The sequence below is a fragment of the Marmota marmota genome, unplaced genomic scaffold (assembly GCF_001458135.2).
Source record: "Marmota marmota marmota unplaced genomic scaffold, marMar, whole genome shotgun sequence".
Lineage (NCBI taxonomy): Eukaryota > Metazoa > Chordata > Mammalia > Rodentia > Sciuridae > Marmota > Marmota marmota.
The window spans coordinates 66,026,452-66,052,559 of NW_026000174.1; the positions used below are offsets into that span (position 1 = coordinate 66,026,452).

The following is a 26,108-nucleotide window of genomic DNA, read 5'->3' on the forward strand; positions in this document are numbered from 1 at the left end:
ACATGGCAGAGGGAGGGAAAGAGAGCTCTGGTCTCCCTTCTTCTTCTTAGAAGGACACTAACCCCACCCCAGGGGTCCTACCCTCAGCACCTCCTCTAAACCTAGTGACCCCCAATGACACCACCTCCGAACTCCATCACATTGAGGGTTAGGGCATCAACATATGAATTTGGGGTAGGAGAGAACACAAACATTGAGACCATGGCATTGTGCAACAAGCTCTTTAATAGTATTCCTGCTATGCAGCATTTCACTCAGAAAACAGCTTCCTGTGCTTTGATTCGGCTCCACTAACCCAAGTGCTCATGATTACAAAAGAGAGTGAAATCTGTAAACCAGCTTGCTCAAATTCCCCAGAGTTAACTGGTGCCGCCAACCTAGGGCCTTGGATTTACTGGTTGTTCCGCAGTATTCCGGCCCCCATCCTAAAGAGGAATCTTGGAGCACCAAAAACAAGCCGAATAAAGAGCTGTGATGATTCCACTAAGCACCTGCAACAGAAGAGAAGAGGGTGGGGTGTCACACTCGACCTCAGGAGTCTGAGCAGAGATACGGGGACAAGGAACCTGCAGCTCAGGAAAGACCCATGATCCCTGTCCTCTTCACCACATCCCAGAGGAAACACTATGAGCAGGGAGGTGAGGGGTGTTTCAAAGGGAGATGGGGAATGGAGCAAGGGGGACGAGCAGGGGTCCCTAGAGTCAGGGAGGTAAAAAGTGATGAAGGGTGACCCAGTAAAGGCAATGAGGCCGCTGAGTGATCTCCCTGGCACCAGTGAGGTTCAGATTGTACCGTCCAATGGATGCAGCAGGAGGCCCTGGTTTTTCTGATGAATGATTCCAAAGGAATCCCTCTCAGTCTTTGCAGAAAGACACTTCTGAGTTGTAAGGCCTCAGTGTCTATGTGATCTTCCTCTCTCTCAATCTGCATCTCTCAGAGTCAGAGGAAGGATTCCTATTTAAAGTCTGTTTTAGTAAATGCACTGAGACAGGGAGGCCTTGCCACTATCATCTGCTGTTGGTTAGAAAAAAATAGTACATTTTCCTGAGAGACAGAACATTCTCATGCAGGCATTTGAAGGGGATTGTTCCTTGAGACAGAGATTCATGTTCCAGGGGCCCTGCTAGAGGTTAGTGGTCTATCAGAGCAAAGTGTGGGCAGAGTCACTGGGGGCCCAGAGTTCTGCAGGGCTCACAGCACACTGTGTACAGAGAGGGAAGGAGGTCAGAAGAGAAGGAAGGAGGGAGTGGGAAACGACAGGCAAGTCATTGAGAGGTTCAATTCAAGCAAGGCTGGGGCACTCAGTGGGCACCCCAGCCTTGCTTGAATTGAACTCTCAGAAGCACAGCAGAGAGCCAACCACCCCTAAAATACCCAGGGGTGAGGAATGATCCTTGGGGCTTTTGTACAACTTTGAAGCATGGATTTTCCCCGCCCATCTCCCCTCTTCACCACAGCCCTTCTCCTACCTTACCAAAAAAGAGCCAGTCCCTCCCCTGTCCTGAACCTGTGGGGCACAGGCCAAGATGCAAACATCCCTGGACACCAAGGAAGGGGGATTCAAGACCTCTCCAACAGAGAGGTCTCCAGTGAGGCATGGTGACACCTGCCTGTAATCCCAGCAGCTAGGGAGACTGAGGCAGGAGGATCACAAATTCAAGTTTAGCTTCAACAACTTAGTGCAGTCCTAAATTAAATTAGAGAGACCCTGTCTTTTGGATAAAATATAAAAATGGCTCACTGGTTAAGTACCCCTGGTCGAAGTCTGGTACCAACCCCCACACACAAACCAAAACACATACACACAAAAACCAATCCAACACAAAATAGAGGCCTCCAGAAACAATGTGAGGTGGTGTCATGATGATGGGCATTAATATCAACATGAACTGAAGAATTATCAGTTTTTGACTAGAAAAAATTGTCTGATTTGACTGACAGTTTTACAATAAAACCGGGATTGGCTATTTAAATTATGCAGAAGACATTTTTCACTCATTAAATAAGCTGATTGTGTAATTCCAAGGTTGTCAAGAAAAATTGTAATGAAATCATGGGTACAAAATGCACAAAATTACATCATTTGTTAATATTTTACCTTTATGATTTTTTAAATGTTTAATTGTTACTTAAAAATGTATAATGTAATATTTCTTAGGGTTTTTTTTGGGGGGGGTGTTTGTTTTGGGTTTTAGAGGTTTGTGTGTGTGTGTGTGTGTGTGTGTGTGTGTGTATTTGGTGCTGGGAATTGAACTCAGGGTCTCATGCACTCTAGGCAAGTGCCCTGCCACTGAACTACAGCCCCAGTACTTCAAGTTCTTTTAAACCAAGACTTGCTACCCAATGTCCCGTTGGTCAAATCTCGCCTGTCACCTATTTCTACAAAAGTAGATAAATGAAAAGAAATAAAGTTTTTTGGAACACAGCCTCACCTCTGGTTTACAGAGTCAATGGCTGCTCCCAGGCTACAGAGCAACCCTGGCAGAGTAAGGAGAGGGACCAGCTGGCCCACAAAAGCTGAAGTGTTTCCTGTTGACCTTGTGCAGGAAAAATGGGCACAACATGACCAGGGTCCCCTTCTCCTGGACCCCACTGCTCACTCTGCCAGCTTCCCTGACCCCTGATCATGGGCAATGTCCAACTCAGGTTGCACTGCCAGCCCTCAGCAGGTGCCCAGCCCCTGTGAGCTGGGGAATGGTCTAGTGTCAGGGAAGGGGACACAGGCTGAGGACACACCTGGTCACTGCGGGAAACTCTGTAGCGCAGCGCATTCACAAAGTGCTCACAGTTGTTGCTGGTCACTGAATAGGAGACTTCCTTCCCGACCATTTTCTCTGCCTGCTGGACAACTTTCTGGGGCGGCAGTGGGTCATACTCCTCATTGTTCTTGTTATTGATCCGGTACGCATCTCCTCCAGCCACCACGGACAGCAGCTCCTTAGTCACTATGGCTGTGTCACCGAGGACGGTGAAGCTGTTCACGCCACTTCCTGCCACTTCACCTGTGGAAACAGTGGACAAAGGCCTGGGCAGGGCCACAGTGGCTCAGAGCTGGCCCCAAGCCAGAGAGCCTCAGTGCCAAATTGGGAGAGTAAGTGGTTTTCACAAAGTTTTGTCCTCCTCCTCTGGACAGTGTCCCTCCCCAGCGCTCATTCCCAGCTGGAGCAGTGCTGTAAGCAGCCCTCCACCCAGGGGTGGCTCAGGATGGCTGCAATACTTTCACTGCCTCCCTCTACCTGGGAAATCTTAGTGTCATGGGACCTGACTTGGGCATGGACATTTACTCTATCATTAATTCCTTTCATATGATTCACATGGGAGGTCCTGGAGTCCAGTGTTGAAGGAATCAGAACTAAAATTAGAAAATGAAAATGAAACCTTCAAATATGCTACTAAGAAACTCGCTGAAACCATAGTTGAAATCAATAGAATCTCTGTGAGTACATGGAGTGTTTCTGTAGTAGCATTATATGAGGCAGAGGGCCGGTGTGCACACGGTACAGACCAATATCCACAGAGAAGGAGTCAATCATATTTATTTGGGGAGAGAATTTGTGAAAATTTTTATCAAATTTATAAAAATGTATTATGCTTTCCCCTGTTTAAAGCACTGTTGATCACCTGACATTGTGCCAATGCCAAGATGACCAGAATAATCACGATATTCCTAACACACTACCTGGGAACACACACTCTCCCTGTCTCTTTCACATTGGATTATTCATTATTTGTGGTAATAAGATATACAAAGGTTTCCAATCTAAGGGAGCTGGATGCTGCAACCTGGGATGTCTCTCACCCCCAATAAAAACATATGACTTTTGAAATGTATAAAATATTCCTCCATAAGTGAATTTTTCAAGAAATTCCAAAGCCAATCACGAGAAAAAGTAGATATTATTTTTTGTCAGCACACCCTTTATTTAAGTGGAAAACTCTGAATTAGAAAAATCCATGACCAAAAAAAAATCCAAGGCCTAAAATAAAGTTCTAACAACACATTAAATTCTCTTCAGGGAAGACAGCCTGACATAAGCAGTTGAGCTTCAAAACTCCATAACAAAAGGGTTTTCAATAGCCTAACTGCTCCACAGGAAGGAACTGAAGCTCTTACTGTGGAAAAGGCTGCTTCTAAGACAATGAATGTGGGGTGGGAACCCAGACTCTTAAGGATCTAAAAAATGGATCCAGGTAATTTGTGGGACCAAGGAGACCTGCTCATTGGACACACCTCCCAAATCAATTGATTAACTCTGGGCTCCTGAAGGCCTGGCTTTGGAATGTTCTCCAAGCCCTCGGTATTCTTCTCCACCTAGTTGCACTAACAGCATTCTGTACAAGTGGTTCTTCTCAAGGGAGGTGAAGTTTGTCAGAAGCCATGCACTTTTCAGATGACCTCTGTGAGCAGATGATCTGTATGAACACTAAGACATGAAATCTGTATTCACATGAACCCTATGAAGGATCTGCTGAGTCCTGGCTGACCATCTACAAAGGTCTCCTGAAAAACAAACATCCAGTATCCAAGAGTAATCTTGGGGATTGTTAAACAGAAATGGAAAGGAGGCAGCAGACTGAATGTAGACCAAAACCCCTTAGCCAGCCATGGTGTGGGGCACCTGCCTGTATCCTCTGACACTCGGGAAGCTGAGGCAGGAGGAGGCCAGTCTGAGGCCAGCCCAAGCAATGCAGTGAGACCCTGACTCAAAGGAAAATCTTAAAAAGGGTTGGGATGTAGCTCAGTGTTAGAGCACCCTGGGTTCAACCCCGCAGTGACTCAACCAAACAAAACAAACCAACAAGAACAAAGGGCCCACCTCATGCAGCCCTAACTGGACACTGTCCTGATTTCCCCAGAGCCAGCTCTAACCCAGACAGGCCTCCCTCTCCTGCTGTGAGCAGGACTTGCTGCTGTCCCAGGGCTTAGACACCAACCAGGGAGCACCCGCAGCAGCACAGCCTAAGGGGGGCAGCTTCCTAGTGGCCAGGCTCAGGGACAAATGCACTCCCTCAATGACGCTTTAACAGCTGAGTGTGAGCACTGCTGTGAGCTGAGCTCTTTGTCATTTTCTGTTCAAAGTCTCTGAGTTTGTGAGCTGCTGTAGGTGCCACAGAAGGTCTCAATGTCTCTCACTCGACTGACTTCCTTATGTGCACACAGGTACATGTCCACACCAGCTCTACTAGTGACTTAAAGGACTGGACAGTGTTCCTCTGTGTGCAGGTGAGTGGAGTTTCCAGCATGTCCGCGTGTCCCTTAAAGCCATGATGCTGGGACAGAGAGGGAGGAGGCCCACACCTGGCCAGGCCCTGCACAGGCTCTCCCTGCCCTCCTTCATTTCTCTCCCTCACGGCCTGGGAGACAGGAATCCCTATCCCTGCTCTTCTGAGGTAGAGCTCAACTGACTGAGGTGAAGACACAAGCTCAGGTCACACAGTCAGGAGGCAGAGGAGCAGGATTCCAGACTGGTCCTGGGGAGGTTGGAGGCCCACACCTGTCCATTGCTCTCTGCAGCCAGGTATAAAATCGTGGAAAGATCAACTCCTTCTACTGTTGTTTGACCTTGCAGAACTCCACAGACACAGGGTATTGAATATTTGGAAGGAATATCATCAACTATAGTAGATTCAACAGGGACTGAACTACACTCTAAAATGGACACAGGTGGACTGTCTCTCCTGAACTCACTGGTAAGGAGGACTAGCAGGAGACACAGCCACAGGAGACACAGTCACAGCATGACTCATTTAGTAATGCTGATTGAGAATTTGCTCTGCCAGCCAGCGAGAGGACCACCACATAACTGTGTCTGTGTTCTTACTCTTTACCTCAACCCTTGTGTTTAATAGAGAAACCATACTTACTTGGTGAAGCGAGATGCACCACATAACCTTTTCCCACATAGATGGCCCAGTGCTCAAAGCCACCGCAAAAAATTTCAATTAGGTCTCCACGTTTTGGTTTTCTTCTGTCCTGCAACAAAAAAATCATACACAGATAGAGGAGGCCTTTGTATGGAATGTTCTAAAACCTGACCTGCAAGGAGCCCCAACCCAGTCCTACAGAATCCCTGTGCTCATCACCTGAGGAATCAGAAAGGAGAGACCTCTCTTCACAAGAGTGGGAAGCCTCTCCTCTCCATTTACCATGTGCTTGCTATCCTGGGAATGCACTCAGGACCAAGGAGGAGATGGGAAGGGTGTCTCTGAGGGACCATGGCAGTAGGTCTGCAGCACAGCGTGTGGGGCGGTGATGTGCACCAGCTGCAGAGAGCACATTTTATGCACAGAGAATGTTTGAATCAGCAAATGTCGATATGATTCCCAAGAAGGTCCAAAACGCATCGTTAAAGGTCACCAGCCATGAGCCTGGGCTTCAGTGATGCTTATGAGGTACAGAGCACCCACGTGTAGACCCCAACCTGCCAAACACTGCAGAACAGTTGACCCCACTGTCCATCATCCTTCGAGCAAGAACTACCATCACCCTCCTCGACAGATGAGAAGACTAGGTCTCAGGATAGTTAGGTGACTTGCCTAGAGAGCAGAAGAGCCAGAAGAAACCAAGATCTCAGGGTTTCCCAGAAGGTTTCAGACAAGCTGGGGCAGCTGGAGTCTGGGCTCCAGGCCAAAATCAAGAAAAAGAAAGACAGGATGTGTTTGAGAATCAGAGGGGGAGGGGTTCTCTTCTGAAGTTCGCATGATTGAGTTGCATTTCTGGGACACTCTGAGGCAACCATCCCTCCCCAAACTCAGCTGAGCCCAGCCTCTGGCCCAGTGCACCCTGCCAGGGAGCTGAGCTGCTGCAGAGAAAGGTGAGGGTGCAGCTGCCTGGAGGTGGTGGGAGATCTCCTGGGAGTTCAAGTCCTTGGCAGCAAGGATCAGGAGTCAGCTTGACCCAAGGTGGGCCGATTGAAGCATCAGAAAGATACTAACTGCCAGCAGTGGTCAGGCATGGCTGTAGTCCCAGTGATATGGGAGCCGTGGCAGGAGGATAAAAAGTTTGAGGTCAGCCTGGGCAACTAGGAGACCTGGCCTCATAATGAAGATTAAAATGGGCTGGGGGTGTAGCTTAATGGTAGAGCACTTGCCTAGCTTGCACGAGGTCCTGCTTTCAATCCCTAGTACTGAAAAAATAATAACCACACATGTATTGAAGCACATCGAACTGGTTCTAGTAAACACAATTAAGCAAAGGAAAAGATTCAAGTATGTCTTAGATGAACTGTTCTCAGGGAACCCAATTAAAAGCTACCATAAAACCTAAAGCTACAAATCAATATTTACAAGGTAGCTATATACATGTGCAAATGCATAGAAATATATATCGCGGGGCAGGCCCCAAGCTGCTTCAGGGAAAGGAGACAGAGCAGGGAGCCTGGGAGAAGGGCTGCCATCCTTCACGCTCTTGGCTTTGACTTTAATTTTGGTCTTTCTTTCGCTTTTTTAAATTCTCTTTCCACGTTTTATTGGTGCTTTATACTTGTGCATAATGGTGAGCGTTTTGTTGAATATACACACATGCACCCCATATAGCAATATATTTTGGCAAATAGCACTCCCCAACACCTCCCCATCCCTCCCCTCCTCCCACCCCTTGGTCCCTTTCCTCTCTTGATCTCCCTTGGATTTTCTGCTTTGGGTTTCTTAAATAAGGCAAATACATTCACATTTTTTGTGGAATTAATTAAATTAAACATAAAACTAAAGGCTTTGGAATCAAAACCCTCCTCCACCTTTGGACACTCCCCACTCTGATCCTCACTGGAATCTCAATTCTCCGTTTCCTCCTTTACAACCTGTTTCTTGAAGGCTGGTTTGGGTAAAGTAAAGCCTTCAGCGAGGTGCCAGGAGGCAGCCAGCACTCAGGAGACCAAACCCCACACAGCAGCTGAGGCAGGGAAGCCTCTGGGCTCTTGGACCCAAACCATGGTTCCTTTCCTGTTGTGCAAGAGCCCCATACCTGCAGCCCACCTGCCACGCCCCATCCCTGTCCCCTCTACACCTGAGCTGTACCCAACAAGTACAAAAGACATATTCCTGCTAACAGACTGTCATTGTTGCTTTTTAAATGAAAGCTTTAAAACCCTTTCTGAAGACTCACCTGAGCCATCCTTCTGTCCAGAAGTATTGTGTGGTGCTGACTAGATGTCCAGACTTCTTTTATTTAGCTTTTAAGTTTCATTTTTCTGTAACTCCTCTGTATTGTTATGCAAGCATAACAATACGGGAAAACATAGATCAAAGTTTGTGGAGAGAAGATGAGCCCCCAGCCATAGCCTGATCCTGTGGGTGTCAGCAAAAGCCAAGCCTGAGAAACATTCCTTGCCAAGAGCTGAAGATGTTATCAGCCTTGACTACTCAGCTCTGATGCTAACAGTTATCAGACTTCCAGTAGATTTGGGCGTCCTGGGTGCAGCAGGATGTTCCCAGCACTGGAACAGTAGGATAACTGCACAAGTGTTTCTAGCTCTGTAACTTTTTAGTCCACAAAGAAGCCTCTGGATAACTCACAACCTTGAAATTTACAGTGCCCTGGAGTTTCACTGCCTGATGATGAGACCCTACGTAATAAACTTGCAGAGCTAGTTCTGGGTCACTGTTCCTCCAACAGAGTGCTGTGTCCCACCTGGCCCCAGGTTTGCTTAAAAATGTCTCTGCATTTTTCTCCATCCCCAGTCTCTCCTGTTCGAGATCCTTTGTTGATGCTGCACAGGTCATGACAAAATTCACATAAAATATTTAATCATCCAACAAGTGCAAGGCACACATCCAGGACACAGTCAGGTATGGAAATCAGTGGGGGAGGTGGGAAATCAGAGCTCAATGTGCATTCAGGAGGATTCAGTGGCATCTCTGGTCCGGGGGACATTCCAAAATCTCCAGGTTTCAGGGAGAGAGGAGAGCAAGTAAAACAAGCAAGTTGGGTGGGTGTGGGGAAGGCAGGACGGAGGAACAGAGCCACAGGGTAGGGTTTCAAGGGCGAGAGAGGGGCTCTGAGGACACAGACACACCCCACAATGAGGACCCAGAATCACCAGAACACTTGAACATTTCCACCCACTTCAACGCCAACCACAGGCCTACCAGGGACAGGCCACCAGAGATGCATTCCCCACACCCTGGAAACCCAGGGAAACTGCGTGGCCAGAGGATGGAAAGAAACACTCCCTTCCTCTCACCCCCAGATCAGAAGCGCATTCATTCTAGCCCAAGAGAAACCCAAACCCTTACTAATTGGTGAAGAGGCTCCTGCTTTGAGGCACCAGAGTGCTACCCCACCCAAGCCCCAAATAAGTCTCTCTCTTCTGACACCCACTTATCGATGTCACATCCTGGGCAGTCCACACAGCAAGGGGTGGGAGGGACTGGGGGCAGCTCAACATCCTCACTGTGGGGCTTGGGGAGGAAGCAAGGACCACCTCAATCCCTCTTCAGGCTCTTGGGGAGACAGAGCTGTGGGGTGAACACACAGGGAACTGGAACTGAAAATGGGAGACTCCGTGCTCAGGACCCACAGTGTCACTGCAGACATGCTACTCCCGCAACCCATGTTGCTCCTGTGGACATGTGGCCTCTCTCAGCCTCTCCACCCTGATGTCCTGTAGATTTCAGATGAACCCTCCTCAAGGTCTTCTCCATCCTCATTATGGAGAGAAAAACTGGGGATGGGCTCAGATAATTCCCTTACTTCCCCACTGGATCCCACTGGATATCTTTGGGTGGCTGACCTTCAACCAGGTGATCTTAGTTTATTCTGCTATAACCAGGACGCCCAGATCTACTGGAAGTCTGGTAACTGTTGCATCAGAGCTGAGTTGTCAAGACCGATAACATCCTCAGCTCTCAGCAAAGAATGTTTCCCAGGCTTGGTTTTTGCTGACACCACAGGATCAGCATTGGTACCCTTAGTACCCACATTACAGTCCCATCTATTGAGCAGGAGGACTTGGTGGGCCTGCTGGCTGAAGGGATGACAGGTGAGGCGGGCACAGGGACTACCTGGAGTGTGCAGGTTGGAGGAGGAAGCAAGGTCACAGTCCTCGTATCAGATCTTGTATCTCTTCAGCTAATCCAATGTGCTCAGTGCCAGAAACTCAGTCTCAGGAGCTACATGAGAGGAGTTAGCAAAGAAGGTGGGTCCAGCTGGAATGCTGCCTGTCCTGAGCTAGAGAGGCTTCTCACCTGCGTCAAGAGAGGCCTCTCCTCTCTGATTCCTACAGGTGATGAGCAGAGAACTCTGTAGGCCTAGGTTTGGGTTTCTTGCAGGCCAGATTCTAGAACAAAGGCCACCCCCAATCTGTGGTCTTATTTTTCTGTTACAGGACAGAACACAACCAAACCTTGGAGAGCTAATTGAAATTTCTTGGTACCCTTATGCACACTGGGCCATCTATATAGGGAAAGCCAATGTGGTCCATATGACTCCACCAAGTAAGCCTGGTTTCTCTATTAAACACAAGGGCGAGATCACAAGTATGAATGCAGGCAGAGGTATGGGCTGGTCCTCACGCTGGCTGGCACAGCAGGCACTCAATCACTCAATCAGCACTTACTGAATGAATCACGCTCTTTCCCTGTGGCTGTGTCTCCTGCTAGTCCTCCTTATCAGTGAGTTCAGGGAGAGACAGTCCACCTGTGTCCATTTTAGAGTGCAATTCAGACCCAGTTAATCCTGCTGTAGTTGATGAGCATCCCTCCAAAGGTCCAGTCCCCTGTGTCTGTGGAGTTCTGCAAGGTCAAACAACAGTAGAAGGAGTTGATCCTTCCAAGAGTTTATAGTCAATTTTGACCAGCTTGATCTTAAACACCTACCAAAAACAGTTAATCCAAAACACAGTCATTCCTGGGAGTAATGAAGGACAAGAACAGCTAGAAAAGAGGAGACAGCAACTAGCCAACAGTCTTCATGGGGAATGTTCAGTCAAGTATGGCCTTGGCTCCTCCCCCTCGCAGGACCCCTATTAGTCCTCTTTATGTTTCTCCTAATAGGACCATGTCTAATAAATTGCCTACAGAAGTTCCTGCAAGATCAGATACACAAATTCACAAATTCAGTAGTCAATCAACTACTTCTTTAAGACTACCAGCCCCTGATGCCCAAGACGGAGACCTATGACTCATGACCAACTCCTCTAGCTCCAGAGACTCTGCCCCCACCTAAAACCCTCTCTAACCCCTTTTCCAGATTTTACAATCCCTCTTTCACTTCCTAGGAATGAGAACACTCTCCAGCAGGTCCACTCTGCTTATTCTTTCTGCTCTACAGTATCCCCACAAGGAAGCATCAAACCTAAACTCCCCACACCTCAGATGAGGAGCCACTAGCCAGGCAAAGACTGGTACATCAACTTCACTCATGTGCCTAGACACAAAAAGCTTCACTACCTACTTACTTTGGTTGATACTTTTTCAGGTTGGATAGAAGCCTTCCCTATCTCCAGGGAAATTGCTGACACCATTGCTTCCATCCTCATTGAGGAGATCATTCCCAGGTTCAGACTTCCCACCTCCACCCAGACAACGGTCCAGCCCTCACTTCCCAGGGAACACGCAGACCAATGCCTTCCTGTGCCATTCATTGCCTCAATCCCGGGACAACCACAAACTGAATTGGACCCTCTTCAACTGGGTGACTCAGTCTTACTTCAGGAACTGCATTCTCAATCATTGGACGAGACCCCAAACAGTCATACTTACTACCCCAATGGTAACCAAGCATTTAGATACTCTCTCTGGTACCATGTCTCCTACCTTAAAAAAGTACCTGTTCCAAATGTCCAGCCCTGGACTTCCACCACGCCCACCAAACGCAAAATTTCTCACCAACCCTCGTCTTCTTTTACTAATCATTAATTTCTCTCAAGTTTCTATCCCAACCACAGATGGCGCTTTAACATCCAAGCGACATGGCACCAGGATGACACCACCCACTCTCAGTTTATGGGTCAAGGTGATTGTCCTTCCACTGGCTGCAATCGGGCTGTCACCCTTACCATTACCGGATTCAACCAAGCCACCTCCAATACTTCCTAGAGTCCCTACAACAGGACCAATGGCTGATACCAAGAATCTCCTCCATCCAGAACTGGTTTGATGCCATCGACGACTTGTGGCTTCAAGGAACTTTTATGGACTTTACCCCTACCAAAGTAGTTATCTATAGCCACTGAGTGTCATTTTGGGCTGCCCTGGTGTTCTCAGACCTGTCCCCTGAACATTCTTCCACTTTCCCTCCTAGGTCCTATGCCACCCACCATTAAGCAGGAAGTAGCCAGAGGACTTTACGCTGTTCCCCATGTCACTTAGAAAAACAAAAAGGGAAAAATGTTAGGTGCAGGACAGGCTGAGTAAGCTGTCTGCAGGGCATACCAAACAAAGTTAGCTGCAGGATGACCTGGCCACTCAAACCCTCTGTCTGGTTCTTTATCAACTATCACTTCAAGCCCAAATGCCCAAGCCCCCACTCTTGGCTGAACACTCAACCCGCTGCTCAAGGCCGAACACGTAACCCCCCTTGTGCCAACAAGGCAGCTTGCAGACCCAGAGACCTCATTAGATTTGGGCTATAAAAACTCCCTCCTGCCGGGCCCCTCTCTCTCTTGCTATCTCTCTTGCTTTCTCTGTCTCTCTCCTGCACGCGCTTCCTCTCTCTCTCTCTCTCTCTCTCTCTCTCTCTCTCTCTCTCTCTCTCTTTTCTCCTCTGTTGCACTGCTGCAATAAAGATCTCTTGGTTGCTCTGAGTGTTGTGGTCACTTTCCTTTCATTTTTTATTTTTGTTTTTGTTTTAAATCTTGTAATAGCATTAAATAGGGCTGAGCATGAGTGATGATTTGTTGTGGATTGGAAGGAGTAGGATTGCAAGTAGTAGGTAACCACAAGAAGCTCTAGGACACTTGCTCATTTTTGCCTCCTCTGCCCCATACTGGGGAGGCCTCTTGCCTAAGGCCATACTGAAAGAGAGAGTACCATAACATTAGCACCGGTATCCAGTAGCCCTGTAATTGGGTGCTCATTTAAGCAAAGAGTTAATTTAGGTCTACCTTCAGTAATTAGTAAACATGCTCCAATGACAGCAGAGCCAAACCTTGTATTTCCCCTTTCATTTAAAGGTTGTTGAGCGGAAACATAGGGAATCACAATCAACTGAGCAATAGAGGAGCCTTTGGAGAGGCTTAAGGGCATATGGGACCACATTTAGACATATATTGTACCGGTATAATCAAAATTAGTTACTCCCAGAACAACAAATTCTCCTCTTTAGCATTATGAGAACAAGACACAAGTAATCCAAAAGTATTGGGTAAGGGTTTCTGATTCTGAGTAATAATTTTTATATATCTCCCTAGGAAGTTGCACTTGGGCATTTGCAATAGTAATTAAAGTTAGAACTCCCTCTAGTGGCATGAAAGGATTTCTGCAAGGATGTTTTCTTTGAACCGGAAACATCTGTGTCAGGGGCTGAAAAAACGGATCCCCTCCTTTTGCCCTGGGGTTGGTACATTGTAATTCGTTAAATCCAACAAAAGGTAATTGTTCATGCTCTAGTTGACAAGCGGTATTTAGCCTAATAGGAAAAACAGCTAAACTACGAGATTTTCATTCCTCCTGTATTTGCTGCATACTTTCAGTTAAAGGGGATTTATGTGGGGGCGGGGTGATTGGTTGCTGCTAGGGCAGGAGCAGTGGTGGATGATTTAAAGGGGCCACGCATTCGACCACTGAGTCACATCCCCAGCCCTATTTTGTATTATATTTAGAGACAGGGTCTCACTGAGTTGCTTAGCACCTTGCTTTTGCTGAGGCTGACTTTAAATTCAAAATCCTCATGCCTCAGTCTCCTGAGCCACTGGGATTACAGGCATACATCACCACACCCAACCCAATATCATTGACTTTTTAAGTGTATAAATTTCACCAAAATATTCCAATTTCTTGTCATGAAGTTATTTATTGATATTTCATGTTGGTTCCAGCTCATCGGCATCTGTACTTAACACCCTCTCTTTTATTCCTAAAATGTTAATGTTCTCTATTTTATATTCTTGATTGGATTCATTTGATTTTGTTGTAGTCTTTTTACTTTATTTCTGCTAATTATTAATTTGCACTTTTTTCCTTAATGTGAAGATTGATACTACAAATATCTTCCTGAGCATCCCTTTGCTGCATGGGTAAAATACTGATATCCAGTATTTGTATGATCATTTATTTCTAAATATTACCCAATTTCTATTGTTTCCTTCTTTGATTCCTAATTTACCTAGCAGTATGTTCTAAATTTTCTGAAAGTGTGAGCTCTTCCCAGCTATGTCTTTGTTACGGATCCCAACGTAACTGCACTACACTTGGAAAAGATTATCTCAATGAACTAATCCCACAAAATGTGTTGATACTTCTTTAAGGCTCAGGATACAATTTTCCTAAATATTCCTTCATGTGAAGTTTAAAAAGAATCCGTATTCCACAATCATACTACATGTATCCATTAAATCAGCTTGTTGGTAAAATTTTTCAAATTTTCTATATCTTTGCATGTCTTTATTTAGTTCCTAAGAGAAGGGTTGTGGGGAGCCACTCTGAATGATTCATGTCATTAATCTTGGAGCAGAGAGGCTTCGACTGTCACTACATCTTGTAGTGACTTGGACATTGCCCTATCCCAGAAGTTTGAGGACAAGTCTTCAGATGTAGGCATCGCTCTACAGCCCTTGGGTCGAATTACACTCACCTTTCAGTGTAATTCCACCTCTTCTTACCTTTTTTGGATGGAACTTTGTAAGAATGAGGGTCCTTTCAATAAAAGCCCACTTCCAAACCTGTTCTCTCCCCCTCTCTCCGTCTCCCTCTCTCCCTCTCCCTCTCTCCAGCCTCTGTGACTTTCCCTTGCTCTCCCATTTGGGGAGCTTGAGGCCGAGATAGGAGGAGCCATCCTGAAACCTGTTTAAAGGTAAAGTTTGTGTCTGTGTTTTATTTGGTGTCCCTGGAAATTCACATGAGTGACCTTAAGTTCAGCTGCCTCTGCAGGTCAGGAGCAGCAAAGGTATTTAGTTCCCCAGTATGATGGTATGATTTGCCAGTTTCCCTTGTAATCTGCGAAGATTTTCGTTATGTATTTTAAGACTATTAGATACAAACAGAGAGTTGACATATATTGATCCTGAGTTGGAACTTTAATCAGAACACTTTTATCCTAATAACTTTTGCCATAAATGCTATATTTTCTGGTATCATTATACTAGCTTTTGGTTAGTTTGTATACTAAATTTTTCAATAAAGTAAATTTATTTTTCCTTTCAGTGATAACCTTTAGCCTATACTCTTTTTTATTATTGGTACAAATTATTTACACAGAATGGTGAGTTTCATTGTGGTTTATTTGTATATACATAAAAACATAACTTGATGGATTTACTCCCTGGCACCTCCCCCAACCTCCACCACCCCTCCTCCTCCTCCCCCCCACCTGCTTCCCCTAACCCAGTGGTCTCCCTTCTACTTTTCTGGCAATCCTTTCCCCCTGCTTTTTCCTTCAAGCTTAGGAGAGAAAACATGAGGGTTTTCTGAGTTTAACTTATTTTGCTCAAATTCATGGTCTCTGTTTTGGTTCATTTTCCTGAAAATAACAATTATTTTTCTCTTTATGGCTGAATAAAACTCCTTTGTATACAGATTTTCTTTATCCATTCATCTGCTGGTGGGCACCTAGGCTGATTTCATAACCCGGCTACTGTGAATTGCGCCAAGATACGTGGGTATGCATGCACCTCTGACGTATGCTGACTTTAATTCTTTTGGATAAACATCAAGGAGTGGTAAAGCTAGATCATATGATAGATCTATTTTAGATTGTTGAGAAACCTCTGTACCAGTTTCCATAGTGGCTGTACCAATTTACAATGACAACAACAGTGTACAAGAAAGGTCTTGAAATGTGGCTCAGTGGGTAAGTGCCCCTGAGTTCAATCCCTGGTACCCAAACCCCCCCAAAAAAAATTCTTTCCCCCATCCCCCACTCCTCCCCAGGTTCACCAGTGTTTATTGTCATGCGTATTCTTGAGTAAGATGGAATCTCAGTATAGTTTTGATTTGCATTTCCCTGATGACTAAAGATGTTGAACATTTTTTCATGTATTTCTTTTTCATTTGTATTTCTTCTTTGAGAATTACCTGTTCAGTTCATTTACACATTTATTGATTAGGTTTGGGGGGGGTTGTTGTTGTTGTTTTGTTTTGGTTTTGCTTTTGGTTTTGGGTTTTTTTGGTGTTGAGTTTTTGAGTTCTTTGTGTTTTCTGGACAGTAATCTTCTGTTGGAAGAGTAGCTGCAAAGAGTGTCTCCCATTCTGTAGATCACCTCTTCACTGTTGTTTTCTTTGCTGTGCAGAAGCTTTTTAGTTTGATGCTCTCCTATTTATTGATTCTTGCTCTTATTTCCTGAGTTGTATGGGTCCTATTCAGAAGTCTTTACCTGCACCTGTATGTTGAAGTGTTCTCCATTTTTCCTTCTAAGAGTTCCAAAGACATCACAATACCCAATTTCAAATAATATTTCAAAGCCGTAGTAACAAAAACAGATACATGGACCAAAGGAGCAGAACAGAAGATGCAAACACATACAGCTACAGTCATCTGACTTTTGCAAAAGTGACAAAAACATTCATTGGAGGAAAAATAAAGCACTTTTAACAAATGGTGTTGGGAAAACTGGATATACATATAGACTGAATAAAATTAAAAACCTCTCTCCCACCCATACAAAAGTCAACTCAAATGGACCAAAGTCCTAAGTATCCTAATTTTTTGTTAGTATTTGCTTAGCATATCTCTTTTATCCTTTTAATTTTTAAATAGTTATAATTTATCTAAATAAATTTGTCTTATTTTATTTAATTTTAAATTTTAGATATTATTGAAGACGTTTGCTAATTTAAAATATTTAACATAAAAAATACTAGAAAATTTACTATAGTTACTATCCACGCACCATACTACTGCCTCAATTTAAAACTTTATTTTTTAAAAAATAAAATAAAAACTAAGCAAAACCACCCAGCACAAGGCCACACGCCTGTAATCCCAGAAGCTCAGAGGCTGAGACAGGAGAATCAAGATCAAAGCCCAGCCTCAGCAAGAGTGAACTGCTAAGCAACTCAGTGAGACCCTGTCTCTAAATAAAATACAAAATAGAGCTGGGGATGTGGCTCAGTGGTCAAGTGCCCCTGAGTTTAATACCCGCTACAAAAAAAGAAAAAGCAAATTAAATAAAACATTATTTTGCCATATTTGCTTTATCTCTTTTCTTAAATTAGGACATATGTTAACATAAGCTTAATACTATTATCACACAATAAAATTAATAATTCCTTAGTATTCTTTAATACCCAGAATAAATTTGAATTTTCCAATTATCTCAAATTGCTTTTATAGTTTTTGTTTTTTTATAGTTGTTTTTGACATTTGCTTTTTGTCAACTATTTCTTTCAGCACAGAACAGCATTCACACACCCCAAATTTTTCTCCTCAATAGCATTAACTTTATTAAAACATCAGACCAGTTGCCATGTAAAGTTTAAACCAGGGTCTGAGACAAAACTCGATTCTGTTTCTGGAGGTGGAGTCAGCATACGCTACAGCCTCTGCAGCTGAGAAAGCACTTTGGTGTTGGCAGCTGATCACAGCAGGGCATGCCTGCCAGCTCCCCTCCAGGAGGACCCAGGGTGGCAGGTGGCAAAGCCAGATTCTTCTCCACTACTATCAAGCAATTTCTTTGCAGGTTCTTGTCTCACAAATTCAAAAAAAGGACAACAACAGAAGGCAGAGTGAAAAAGAGTAAGATTTATTAAAACGTGAAGAAAAGAGACTGAACTCTCGCAGGACAAGAGGGTACCCGATAGCGAGTTGCCATTGGAGTATACTAGTCCAGGGGTTTATATAGCTCTTGGCCAACACTGTTGGTCCAAATTTATGCTAAGCAGGCCTTGGAAAAGTACCAATGCTATTGGCTGGCCCTTGAGTCTGAACTTTCCTGTAACCTCCATTCAGGCTCACCCCCACTCTGTGCACCGGGCCTTCAGGGGAACGTAGAGTGCCTATCTTATCCAAAATGACCATCCTTTTCATCTCAGTCATTGTGTTCTTATATTTTAAGTGTGTCTATTATGAACTGTATTTGTAGACTCATCTCTAAATCCAGTGTAATGTTTGTCTTTTACTTTGCAAGTTTAGTTCACTTGCAAAATACTTACTGTGATTATCAATATATTTGGAATTAGTTCCTCCATTTTATCCAGTTATTTCCATACACCACTTTTTGTATGTAAATTTTCCTCCTTTATTTTTCACTTTTTAAAGATTGAAGAGCATATGTTCTGTTTTGCTTGAGTTTGTCCTCATTCTTTTTCCATCCATCCCCTCATTATTAGTTTGGAAGTTACACTCTGTGTTTCCCTTTTATCTTAAGCCAGAGGAAAAAGGGTTTAAGAAGACCCACTTTTTGAGTTTGGCCTGTCTCTTAGGTTTGAGGAGCTTGTGAGCTCTAATGAGACACATCAACAGGGCTGAGTCAGAAAGGAAACTGGACTGGAAACAAAGTATTCTCTCAACACTGGTCCTTGAGAGTACTGCTTATCTTGCACCAGATGTGGGCAAGGCAGGAGGGCCATCTGTAAATCCTGTCCAGACTTGCTATGGACAGGATGGTCCCCAGATAACCAGGGGCAAAGAAGGAAACATTCCAAGCAAGTAAAAGGAAGCATGCCCTTAAGAAGGAAGGACAGTCCGCCCCAGCAGTATTTCCAAAGAACCCACAACAGCCCCTTCAGAGAACAGGTCACTCTGAACATCTACAAAATCCATTAAGCCATAACAGATGTCAAATGACCAACAATGGAAGGTGATACCTTATCCCAGCCCTTCCCACGAGGACTTGGCAGCAGGGAGGGGTAGGGGGCCAGGACCAGCCACTCCCCAAGCTCTAAGACTGCCTTTGTACCATGTGACCCTGAGCCATCCTGCATGGCTGATTGGCCTGATGGAAGTTACCTGACCCAAAGGCAGCCAATGGGTAGGCTGAGCTGTGTGGTGACGAGCCAATCAGATTCTCAGGAACTTGCGCTTGGGAGCATAGAGCTGCCCGAAGTGGGCAAAGAGGATGCTAAGCTGAGGTGGGAAGAGAAGGCGGGTGGGAATATGGGACGCCAGGCTTGGAGGTCATGGCAAGCAGAAGTGGAGAGGAAGCCAAAGCACTGAGGAGGCAGAAGAGACAAGGCAGTGTGTCCTGACTCCCAGAACTCCCCTTCGGGAGATCACCGGAGTGAGCCTCTGATTTCTGCAATGAAGAACACAATCTTCAGAGAGAGAGAAAATCATAGAAGGGAGTCTCCTGGAACACAGTCCAGCTCGTCCCTACATGGACTTCACACCAAGCGTCAGTGCTGCATTTCCCCCCAAAAAAATCCTCTCTTATTGTGCTCTATTTTATTCTGTGAAAATAAGCCTTATTATAAATCAGAATGAAATCCACAAACCAAACCCGAAACTCTCTAGCAAAACAAGACCCTCTGGACTATAAAGGCATTCCTGACAGGACAGTCACTTCAACTTATTGCTTTTGCTTCTTGTTTCTTGAGAACATGACTCCAATGAGGCCCACGGCTGCCAAGCCCACTCCTGCGATGCCAGCTGCCATGATGACATCTCTGACCTGCAACAGAGAAGGGGTGAGTCAGACTCTAGTGGCAGGAATCCAGAGCAAGCTGTATGTTCAACAGGATCGTGCAGCTCAGGGCACCTCCATGCCCTTGGTCTCCCTTCACCAAACTCAGGAACCAACCAAGAAATGTTGGAAGAGCCAAGGAGAGAGTTGGATGGGAAAAGAATCAGTGGGTGTAGCCAGCTGGCCTGGACTTCACAGAAACCCGAAAGTGAGAAACTCAATTCATCCTGTGGCTATTTAAAGAATATAAATCCTTAGCGGGTGACAGTGGATGACGTCAGAATGGTCAAAATACTGGCCAGCTACTGGGAAGCTCTTGAAGCCAGTGTGAAGTCAGGAACTTGTTATTGACAACGCAATAAAATATGACCTGCATGAGAACAGTGACCTCACCCCTCACTGGACCAGCACCTGGTCCAGTCAGGCATGGAGATGCTCTTTGTGTTTCTTTTTTTTTTTTTAAGGAAAAAAAAAACTTTATGTTTAAATTCTGATCTATGCATAAAAAATCATTTTTATTTCATGGTTAAACTTAGTACAAAAACGACAATAATGTTAACACGGAAGATTTCAACAGAAATCTATTCAGATTCATTTACTCCTGTAAGGCTAATATATAAAGAAACAAACATTCACACATTTTACTAAAATTTTCAGTAAATAATTCTAGCCATAATACTTATTGCAAAATTAAAAGTTCAAAAATTGTGTGTGGTTTTATAGCAATTACAATTTGTAATGAAAACACTAAGCCAAATTTCTCTGATCTAACCAGAACAACCCAAGTTAAAGACAAACCCACATAAATCCAGTTAACTCATACTAGACTCAGGTTCCAAAAACCACATTGGAGAAAAGATAGCATATTCAACAGATGGTGCTGGGAAAACTGGAAATCCATATGTAGTAGAATGAAATTTAACCCCTATCTCTCACCCTGCACAAAACTCAAGGCCTAGGAATTAGACTAATAACCCTGCACATACTAGGGAAAATGTAGGTCCAACAGCCCATGATGTGAGCTCAGGAACCAACTTCTCAACAAGACTCTTAAAGCACAAGAAGTAAAATCAAAAATCAACAAATGGGATGGCATCGAAATAAAAGGCTTCTTCACAGCAAAGGAAACAATCAAGAGCATGGAGAGAGAACCTACAGAATAGGAGACAATCTTTACCACCTGCACCTCAGGTAGGTGTTAATTTCCAGGATATACAACGAATTCAAAAACTTAACACAAAAAAAAAACCCCAAAAATCCATAAATGGGCAAAGGAAGTAAACAGACATATCTCAAAAGAAGAAACATGAACAGTCAACAAATAAATTTAAAAATGTTCAACATTGCTAGCAATTAGAGAAATGCAAATTAAAACTACGCTGAGATTTCATTTTACTCCAAGAAGAATGGCGGTTATCAAGAATACATAACAGGGGCTGGGGATGTGGCTCAAGCGGTAGCGCGCTCGCCTGGCGTGCGTGCAGCCCGGGCTCAATCCTCAGCACCACATACAAAGATGTTGTGTCCGCCGAAAACTAAAAAATAAATATTAAAATTCTCTCTCTCTCTCTCTCTCTCTCTCTTAAAAAAAAAAAGAATACATAACAGTAAATGTTGGTGAGAAAGCAGGGGAAATGGTGCACTTATACATTGTTGGTGGGACTGCAAATTGATGCAACCACTCTGAAAAGCAGTGTGGAGATTCCTCAAAAAACTAGGAATGGAACCACCGTTTGTTCCAGTTATCCCACTTCTCGGTACATATCCAAAGGACTTAAAATGGGCATAATATAGTGACACAGCCACATCAATGATTATAGAAGCTCAATTCACAATAGCTAAGCTATGGCGCAAAACTAGGTTTCCCTTTAAGAGATGAGTGGATAAAGAAATTGTAGTAGAGCAAAAGATAGCAATACTGGAAGCTCTCAAAAAGCCCACAAGGATCTCATTCATCACAATGAAACTCAAAATTAATGAAGTACTTCCCACCCCCATTCACTGAGAGCTTCTGTTAGGTAGCAATCATCCACCCTTAATCATAAGAAGGAAGGTTCAACGGAAGTACCACACATCTAAAATTAAAGACAGAGAGGAAAACAAACATTTTAAAACGTCATCTGGCTGGGCACAGTAGTGCAGGACTGTAATCCCAGCGGCTCAGAAAGCAGGGGCAGGAATATCACAAGTTCAAAGCCAGTCTCAGCAATGGTGAGGAGCTAAGCAACTCAGTGAGACCCTGTCTCTAAATAAAATATAAAATAAGGCTGAAGAATGTGGCTCAGTGGTCAAGTAACCCTGAGTTCAATCCCTGGTACTCACCCCCCACCCAAAAAAAAAAGTCATCTGGAGAAATAAATCATATCTAGAAAAGAAACCACTTTTTAAAAACTATTAATAGAGAACAGAGGACATATTGCATTCAATAAATAAGTACACAGTACTATAAAAATAATAGAAATTGAGAAAACAAACAGTTCATAGAAAATAAAAATATGATAGAAGCGACAAACTCAGTAGGAAAGTTGAAAGATGAGAAATTTCTCAGAATAGAAGCCAAAGATTTAAAAAATATAGAGAATAATCCAACCAGCCCAAAATCTGAATAATACAAATTCCAGAAAAAGAAACAGGGAAGAAAAAAATTAAAAATTAAATAATTCATGCTGGGCACTGTGGCACACTCCTGTAATCCCAGTGACTCAGGCAGCTGAGACAGGACGATCATGAGTTCAAAGCCAGCCTCAGCAATTTAGCAAGGTGCTGAGCAACCCAGTGAGACCCTGTCTCTAAATAAAATACAAAATAGGGCTGGGATGTGGCTCGGTGGTTGAGTGCCCCTGAGTTCAATCCCCAATGAGCTCCACGCCCCCACCAACAAAAAATATATATATATATATGTATATTATGAATTAAAAAAATAGGGCCAGGCATGGTGGTGCACACCTGTAATCCCAGCAGCTCTGGAGGCTGAGGCAGGAGAATCTCGAGTTCAAAGCCAGCCTCAGCAACACTGAGGCACTATATAACTCAGTGATGTCTCTAAATAAAATACAAAATGGGGCTGGGGATGTGGCTCAGTGGTTGAGTGCCCCTAGGTTCAATCTGTGATACAAAAAAAAAAAATTAATTTAAAAACTTTTCCAGAAAAAAAAAGAAATAAAGAGGCCCAGGAATTTGATACAATACTTTATCATAGTAAAACTTCAAACATGAACATTATGTCTACAATACTAGAAAGGCAAGAAAAGCGATGATGAAATCATCACACAATTAATGCAAAAACAACCCATCTCAGAAGACAAGCACTTAAGCATCCTAGGAAAGGGCCACAAGAAAACGTTGCTAAGTTTTTGACATGTCTGTCATGCCGGAAATCAAACCCAGGGCCTCTAGCAAGCTTGGCAAGTGCTCTACCATGGAACTACATCCCCAGCCCATTTGTTGCTAATTCATAACACAGACAGCTGTGCTGATGCAGACACAGAAGCAATTGATTACGGCTCTGGTACCTTAGCTTTGTCCAGTAATGGGTCATTGCTTTAAGAGGATGGACACATACACACACACACACACACACACACACACACACACCTCAGACTCCTCCTCTGTTTAAAACATTCCCATTTACCTTTTTATTTTGTGTGTGTGGTGCTAAGCATTGAATCCAGGGCCTTGTGCATGCAAGACAAGCACTCTACCAACTGAGCTATATGCCCAGACTCCCATTTACCTTTGACCTCTGATCTTCAATCTGGTTTAACTCCAGTGCCTAAACATCCACTCAACATGTGATTGACATGTCAGACTTCAGGAGTCTGTCTATTCAGTAACCGAATTTAGTACAGCTGTTCTTTCACCTCAGCATTCAAATATGTTTGGTGTACAAAACACTGTGAAGGTGACACTGGAGGACGGTCTGTCTGCTGCTGACTGAACCGTGGCAGCAGGACATGAGCCCAGTAGCACTCAGAGCTTCAGACTCAATGCAGATCAAGAACCTCTACGTGTGAGTGCCTAGGATATGATCTGAAGCTTGGAAACCAGTGCCAGGCAGAGGTCTGCTGCCCTCATTTACAGTTTGGCTAGAGGTTCAGTGTATCTGGTGGCCCTTTCCCCGACTTTCTTCCAGTCTCTGAGCCATAGTGTCCTCCCATCCATGTCAGCCCTTGGTGTTGTATAGCACAGCAGCAACACGGAAAGCAAGAAAACTGAATAGAAATGATCCAGATCAATGAGCCACAGTGAGAGAGTCCAGGCTCCCTACTTCTGGCATTATCCAAGGTCCAATTCCAGGGCAGCCCCTGAGACAATGCAAAGGGACAGCAAAAGGTCCCAATATAGACCAACTGTCCCCAGTGAAGGCTCCGCGTCCCAAGTCAACAAAACTGTTGTCTCTCCCACCAAAGGCATGAAAGAGTGTCACAAACGGATCAAGAAAACTCACCCTAAAACCAAGCCAGTCTCTTAAGCAGAATCCGAGCTGCCATGGAAAACATTGTATCTTTCATGCCAAGAAGTTCAATGAAGACAGCACACCAAGAAACTCAGAAACAAAAAGGATGAAAATGTGCACCTGGTACACAAAACCTGCACCCCAATATGACATGGCCAATGGTCTTATTGCCACTCAAAGCAGAGAGCTTACCCAGATGGATGGATGGATGGATGCATGGATGGATATAAATATGGATTAAAAAAAAATTCCTATATAACCAATGTAGAGACGGATTTGAGGGCTGCAGTAGTTTTTTTGTTTTTTTGTTTGTTTGTTTCATGCTGCTCAGACTTATCTGGGCCATAAACATGTCCATCATAGCCGTGTGCACATCAGCAAACACCAGTGAAATCAACAACACAAAGTGCCTAAAACTAGGTTCTCAGCAGCCAGAACTCATGTTAGAAGGGTCTGATGGAGCTACCAACCAGAGGTGTGACTGCTGGTCTTTTTCTTTCCTTCCTTCCTTCCTTCCTTCCTTCCTTCCTTCCTTCCTTCCTTCCTTCCTTCCTTCTTTCTTTCTTTCTTTCTTTCTTGTTCATGGACCTTTGTTTTATTCATTTATTTATATACAGTGCTGAGATTTGAACCCAGTGCCTCACACATGCTAGACAAGTGTCTACCACTGAGCCACAACCCAGCCCCTCACACTTCTTCTAAGATATGGTTTTGTGGCAGCTGTGGTTCTGCGGGGTTACCTTGCCAGGAAGCCTGCATACCGTCACTTGCGTCCAGTGCTTTCCTTGCTGAGCTCTTGTGTCAGGGGGGGAGAAATGACCTGCAGATGATGCCGGAGGAACAATATGGCCCCAGTTCTTTACAGAACCTCATGGTCTGAGAGCAAACGCCAGTGCAGCTGATTCATACAAAAGACACGTTGTCAGGGAAAAAAACAATATCCTCATTGTTTGTGCTCCAGCTTTGTACATAGTCAAAAAGTGTGATTAAATACAAGAAAGCGGTATCTAGTGGCCCTGATAGTGCAGACCTTTTGGGGAAAACAATCTGTCCACGAATCAGCACCGCCTGCAGATGCCATTGATAATGTGCACTGCAGAGGGGTCCGCCCAGACCTGGCTGATGCTACAGGGATTCTGATGGGGAAAGGGCTACATGAGGTGGATCACAGGTCTTTAACTCAGAATCTTGTCAAAGAGAAAATTGTCTCTCTTTAGAAATGTTAAGAAATCTTATCTTTTTTTTCCCCAAGTGGGCAAACCGAGATTCTATCATTACTGACAGCTGTTTATGTGACATAGCTCTTCTGAGTTGAATCCAGATTTAGTGATGTCTAAATCGTTTCTTGAAAAGGAAATTCTACTGTGCTTCCTTCACATTGAGCAATGTTTGAAGTGGATTTAAAAAGAAGCGGAGGGAATGGGGTTGTGGCTCAGTGGTGGAGCACTTGCCAAGAAAGGATGAGGCACCGGGGTCCATCCTCAGCACTATATCAAATAAATAGTATAAAAAATACAATAACATTTTTTTAAAAAAAGAAAAGAAAAAGCAGAAAAGAGTAGTGCTATTCTAAAAGCAACCTGATATAGACTTAGAGTTTATAAAACAAAAAGTTATAAAATATATGTATAGAAATTGTCCTTTCTTCAATCATCAAGAATACAGGCAAGACTCGGGATAGAGAGAACATGGCGGCGAGAGGGGAGGCAGCGCTTTCAGTACCTCCTCAACAACGGGGTCAGAGAGACGCATGGATACGCTTAGATACGACCTGCTGAGAAACTCCTAGCAAAATTCCACTAAAGAGAGATCGGCCGGGAATCGGTAGGATTTTTGGAGGGACAGTCTGCGCTAGACGAGTGAATCTCCGCCACGCAGCACAGAGGTCCAGACCCGCCAGCCGCTGCCCGCGCGACTCGGCGACTGTCGGCTGCCTG

General features: G+C 44.4%; 2 protein-coding genes across 5 annotated transcripts in view; both read right to left on the reverse strand.

Annotated features, from left to right (window-relative positions):
• Positions 1-204: 204 nt before the first annotated feature.
• Positions 205-10,877, reverse strand: LOC107135947 (phospholipase A and acyltransferase 2-like). 2 transcript variants are annotated; one of them, XM_048789045.1, is made up of 6 exons: positions 10,557-10,877; positions 10,003-10,110; positions 8,105-8,200; positions 5,866-5,974; positions 2,737-3,002; positions 205-491 (listed from the first exon to the last, which is right to left on the reverse strand). In XM_048789045.1, the coding sequence occupies exons 3-6, from the start codon at positions 8,111-8,113 to the stop codon at positions 426-428; spliced, it is 450 nt and encodes a 149-aa protein (XP_048645002.1). In that variant the 5' UTR covers positions 8,114-8,200; positions 10,003-10,110; positions 10,557-10,877; the 3' UTR covers positions 205-425. The 2 variants fall into 2 exon arrangements, with proteins under 2 accessions (XP_048645002.1, XP_015333620.1); XM_015478134.2 differs by having other exon boundaries at positions 8,105-8,286.
• A 6,939-nt stretch (positions 10,878-17,816) lies between these two features.
• Plaat3 (phospholipase A and acyltransferase 3) overlaps positions 17,817-26,108 on the reverse strand; it is a 31,650-nt gene continuing 23,358 nt past the window's right edge. For all 3 annotated transcript variants that reach the window (XM_015478136.2, XM_015478135.2, XM_015478137.2), the window contains exon 5: positions 17,817-19,703. In XM_015478136.2, coding sequence (XP_015333622.1) covers positions 19,602-19,703 — 102 coding nt within the window. In that variant the 3' untranslated portion in view covers positions 17,817-19,601. The remainder of the gene's footprint in view (positions 19,704-26,108) is intronic.

Excerpts from the sequence above, each read along its gene's own strand:
- LOC107135947 (XM_048789045.1), bottom strand. Across the intron at positions 3,003-5,865 it reads GGTGCATCTCGCTTCACCAA|GTGAAGTGGCAGGAAGTGGC; the intron begins GTAAGTATGGTT and ends CTGTTTCCACAG. Across the intron at positions 492-2,736 it reads GAGTTTCCCGCAGTGACCAG|GTGCTTAGTGGAATCATCAC; the intron begins GTGTGTCCTCAG and ends CTTCTGTTGCAG.